At 39.9% G+C, this 5186-nt stretch overlaps 1 protein-coding gene across 1 annotated transcript; it reads left to right on the top strand.

Moving 5' to 3' along the window:
• Window positions 1-2310: 2310 nt before the first annotated feature.
• LOC125850211 (uncharacterized) lies at window positions 2311-4806 on the top strand. The gene is made up of 5 exons (XM_049530081.1): window positions 2311-2495; window positions 2613-3347; window positions 3447-3567; window positions 4237-4437; window positions 4597-4806. Exons 1-5 carry the CDS (start codon window positions 2311-2313, stop codon window positions 4804-4806), a joined length of 1452 nt encoding a protein of 483 aa, XP_049386038.1.
• Window positions 4807-5186: the final 380 nt, after the last annotated feature.

Raw genomic sequence — 5186 nt, 5'->3', positions numbered from 1 at the left:
CTACCACTACTCCTATGCAGAATAATCAGCATATCCCCCAAATAAACAGACATAGGGACAACTTTGAGCAGGTTCAAAGGGCTTCAGGTGCTGAGGAAACAGGAAAGGTTGATCAGTCTCAAACTCAAGTGTCTGGTAATAAACTAAAGGGTGCTGGTAATTCTCAGACTCAACAGGTATCAAGGGTTAATATACATAAAGATTCTACTATTAATGAGAGTCCGGGGAACCACACTAATAACAGATCACAAGGCAGGCCAAGTAAGAAAAAAAGGGAAGCTATGAAGAGAAAACAACAACAAGAGGTTGAAAGCAATGCTAAGAATTTCAGGGTAAGAAGGTTACAGGAAATCAGAATCAGAACCAGAGATCAGAATATGATGTCTTAAACTCTGAAGATGAATTTGATGAAGACAATCAGTCTCTCAATACAGAGGAGGAGGATGAGACTAGTGCCCACCTAATTAAGGCCTTTAGATCCACTTTCCAGAGTGAGTCTCAAGCAGAAATCCAAACTATTGTTGATCAACAATGTCTATCACCTAGAGGAAGGAAACAGGTCGGGCAACAAACCAGACAGGCCTCTATAAGTACATCTGCTAACTCTAGCAGACCCATTAATAGGTCCAAAATCAAAGGTTTTTAATGATTAAAGCCTTGTGTTGGAATACTAGAAGCATCAATACCAAAGGATCTTTGGAAAGGTTCCAAAATCTCAAGAAAATTCATAATCTCTCTATGATTGCAATTCTTGAACCTTTTTCTGATAATTCCCAGCTTAATAACTACATAATTCAGCTCAATATGGACAATGCCTTCTCTAACCAAAATGTTAAGATTTGGATCTTTTGGACTATTGACTATGACTGTACCATCTTAGAATCTGATGATCAGCAAGTGACCTGTGAGATGAAACACACAGGGATCCCTGAGAATTTCATGATTACCTTTGTGTATGCTAAGTGTAATGATGAGCTCAGAAGGACTTTATGGGACAGATTCATTCACCTGTCCACTGTGAAAATTCCTTAGTGCACAATGGGTGATTTCAATGTGATCTCTTCTATTGATGAAAAAAAGGGGGGAGTACTTTACAACATGAATAAGAGCTTTGAATTCATCAGTGTGATTGAAGCTAGTAGGCTTATTGATCTGGGGTACAGTGGTTCTCAATACACTTGGTGCAATAATAGGGCTGAAGAAGCAAGAGTGTGGAAGAGACTTGATCAAGCTATGGTTAATGATCACTGGCTAGAAAAGATGCCTCAGATAGTTATAACTCATTTACCATCTGTAGGGTCAGATCACAATCCTTTGTTACTGGAAATGATTGTCAAACAGGAGCACACTATCAAATACTTCAAGTTCCTACATCTTTGGGTGGAAAATGAAACCTTCATGAGCACTGTCCAAAACTTTTGGGAAAAGGAAGTTACAGGGGATCCTATGTGGTGCTTGCATCAAAAAATGAAGAGGCTGGTTTCCACTCTCAGTGCTTGGTCTAAAAGAGAATATGGGGACATATTTGCTACAGTTAAAGAGTTCGAAGAGAAGGTTAGAAATGCAGAGATAGATGTGTTACAAAATAATGTTGCAGACAGTAGAACTAAGCTCCATTGTGTTAATGCTGAGTATATTAAATTTCTGAAAATGGAGGCTGCCATTCTTAAACAAAAGACTCAACTTCAGTGGTTCAGGGAAGGAGATGCCAATACAAAATATTTTCATGCTCTTATGAGAGGAAGAAGGAGAAAGTTATTCATCCACCAGATCAGTAATGAAAATGGAGAATGGATACAAGGAGATGTTAATATTGCTAGAGCTGCCTGTGAACACTTCCAAAATATTTTTACAGGCCACCCGGATAACATCAATGAGGAGATCCTTCAATGCATACCTAGACTGATCACTGATGAACAAAATCAAGCTCTAAAGGCTAATCCTACTATTGAAGAAGTGAAGCAGGTGGTTTCTGCCATGAATCCTAATTCAGCAGCAGGACCGGATGGTATGAATGGAAAATTTTTCCAGGTGTGTTGGGACATCATCAAAGAGGACCTCTACAAAGCAGTGCTAGCCTTCTTCTGTGGTCACAATATGCCTAAATACATGACTCATGCTTGTTTGGTTCTTCTTCCAAAGGATGATCATCCCAACAAACTGTCTGAATTCAAGCCTATAAGCTTGAGCAATTTCTCAAATAAGATCATTTCCAAGCTCCTTAGTATCAGAATAGCACCTATCTTGTCAAACCTTATTTCAGAAAATTAGAGTGGTTTTGTAAGAGGTAGAAGCATTTCTGAGAACATTATGCTGGCTCAGGAGATCATTCATGGCATCAAGAAGCCCAAGGAGGGGGATAATGTAGTGATAAAGCTAAACATGGCCAAGGCATATGACAGAGTGTCCTGGGCTTACACTTGCTTGGTCATGAGGAAAATGGGTTTTAGTGTGTTTTTCATTGAGATGATATGGAGGATTATGAGCAACAACTGGTACTTTGTTATCATTAATGGGGCCAGACATGGATTCTTTCACTCGACTAGAGGTTTGAAGTAAGGTGACCCTTTGTCACTAGCCCTATTTATTTTAGGAGTTGAAGTACTGTCCAGGATGCTGAATAACTTGTACTTGAACCAGAATTATCAAGGTTTTCACATGGAACCTAGAGGTCCTCAGATAAACCATCTTAGCTTTGCGGATGATGTTATTATATTTACCTCTGGCCAAAGAACTTCTATTCAGCTTATCATGAAGACTTTGACCACTTATGAACAGGTGTCTAACCAGCTTATTAATCGAGACAAGAGCCACTTCATGCTCCCTGTTGACTCTCCTCAAGGCATTGCTGAAATGCTTAATGAGGAAGCTGGTTTTACACAGAAGGACAGCCCAATTAACTACCTGGGATGTCCTCTGTATATAGGGGGCCAGAGAGATATCTACTACTCTCATCTGGTGGATAAGATAGCTAAAAGGATTAGTGGGTGGCAAGCTAAGATGTTGAACTTTGGAGGCAGATTAACTATAGTGAAACATGTCCTCCACTCCATTCCCATTCACACCATGGCTGCTATTTCCCCTCCTAAAACCACCCTTCACTATATCAAAAGGCTTACTGCTGATTTGTTCTGGGGAAGAGAAAAAGATAAGAAAAAGTACCACTGGGCTTCCTGGGAAAATATCACTTTTCCTTATGATGAAGGGGGTCTGGGGGTAAGACACCTCAATGATATTTGCAATTCCCTCCAATATAAACAGTGGTGGAACTTTAGAAGTACTAATTCCCTATGGGGGCAATTCCTCAAGGCCAAGTATTGTCAGAGAGCTAATCCTGTTGTTAAGAAGTAGGATACGGGTCAATCATTGGTCTGGAAATACATGAGCAATAATAAAGCTCAAGTTGAAGAACATATCATATGGAAGATTAATTCTGGTACGTGCAGCTTTTGGTGGGATAATTGGCTAGGGGAAGGCCCTCTTGCTCACCATACCAATGAAAGCAATCGACTCAACAACAACACTATCTCTCAATACATGCTTAATGGAGGGTGGAATGAAACAATGGTAAGATAACATGCTCCTCCTTTGATGATCCCAAAGATTTTGAGTATACAATTTCAGTTCCAAGAAGGTGTTGCAGACCAACCTATCTGGAAACTTACTGATAATGGGAAATTCACGTGTGCTTCTACATGGGAGAATATCATAACCAAAAGACCCAAAATTAAGCTGTACATTTATATATGGCACAGACACATTCCCTTCAAGGTTTCATTTTTATTATGGAGAGCATTGCGAAGGAAATTGCCTACTAATGACAAAACAACTACATTTGGAGTCCCTCTTGTTAAGTGTTCATGTTGTATCAAGGCTGGCTGGGATACGATTGATCACATATTTGTAACGGGACACTTCGCTAATCACTTTTGGCAATATCATTAAGATATTTTGGGAGTTAGGCATGACAAGATCCCTTTGAATAATCTGATCACGAGATGGTGGACCATGGAGCATACAAATGAAGTCCAAAAACTCCTATATCATACAATGCCTATTATCATCAGCTGGAACCTTTGGAAGAACGAGTGCTCAGCTAAATATGGAGGGAAACAATCGAGCAGTGCAAGAACCAAGTTCATGATCTTCAAAGACACTTCACTGCTTCTTAATACTGTTTTTCCTTATCTGCAATGGCCTAATTCCTGTCCTGAAATGATTAGCTACGTGTAGCAGTGCTCCCAGGAAATAGGAGTCAGGCCAGTCATCTGGAATAAACCTCCTGTTAATTATTGCAAATTGAACACGGATGGGAGTGCTTTAGCTAACCCTGGCAGCATAGGAAGGGGTGGCATTCTGAGGGATCAGGCAGGGAATCTAATTTTTGCTTTCACAGTACCACTTGGTACAGGTTTCAACAATCAGGCAGAGGTCCAAGTAACAATTTTTAGATTAAATTGGTGCTATCAACATGGCTATAGGAAGATCGTGTTGGAAGTGGACTCGGAACTCATTACTCGTTGGATAAACTTCAATATCAAGCCTCCCTAGAAGCTTCAAGAATACTTTAAGGAGCTACAACTTCTCATTCAACAGATGGAATCAGTTCAATGCTTGCATACTTATAGGGAAGCCAACACTATTGCTGATTTTTTAGCCAAACTAAGCCACAAGAAAGACATTCCTCAATATTTTTACACTCTTAGCCAACTTCCTGTTCCAATTAAAGGGAGCTACTTTTTGGAGAAGATGGGCATGATCAACTTCAGAAGAAGGAAGCTGAAAAGAGTCAAAAAGCCTCCTTGAATTTAATTCAGTCTTTTCAGTTTGACTATGGCTAGAATAGGCATAGTTTCTTTGAATAGGCTCCTTTTATTTTTCTTTCTCCTTATCTTGTAAGGGGAGAGTCTCCCTGGTTTACGCTTTCCTAGTTACTTTGTATGGAGAGGAGTCCTCTTCTTAGGTACTTAGTGCTAGGTTTTTTTATCTCCTTGTAGTACGGGGATGAGTTGATTATCCTTAGTAGGAAAGTCAATTTTGACCCACCATAGGATCGGAGGTAAGGTTTATGTCCCCCTCCTTGTACTTATTTGTTTTTATTTATGCTAAGGCCTGGGGGTGTTGCTAAGCCCCTGACCCCCACCCAAGGGTCGTTCAAATTAAAAAAAATCTATAACCCTATACCT

Source organism: Solanum stenotomum, unplaced genomic scaffold, assembly GCF_019186545.1.
Source record: "Solanum stenotomum isolate F172 unplaced genomic scaffold, ASM1918654v1 scaffold15147, whole genome shotgun sequence".
Classification (NCBI taxonomy): Eukaryota; Viridiplantae; Streptophyta; class Magnoliopsida; order Solanales; family Solanaceae; genus Solanum; species Solanum stenotomum.
The sequence above is the reverse complement of the archived record's forward strand: the minus strand, read 5'-3'. Positions and strand labels throughout refer to the sequence as shown.

Coding starts and splice junctions, on each gene's coding strand:
- LOC125850211 (XM_049530081.1), top strand. CDS start 2,311: ATGCTGGCTCAGGAGATCATTCATGGCATCAAGAAGCCCAAGGAGGGG. Junction 2,496..2,612: donor AGGATTATGAGCAACAACTG/GTACTTTGTTAT, acceptor AGTACTGTCCAG/GATGCTGAATAACTTGTACT. Junction 4,438..4,596: donor ACAATCAGGCAGAGGTCCAA/GTAACAATTTTT, acceptor CTCATTCAACAG/ATGGAATCAGTTCAATGCTT.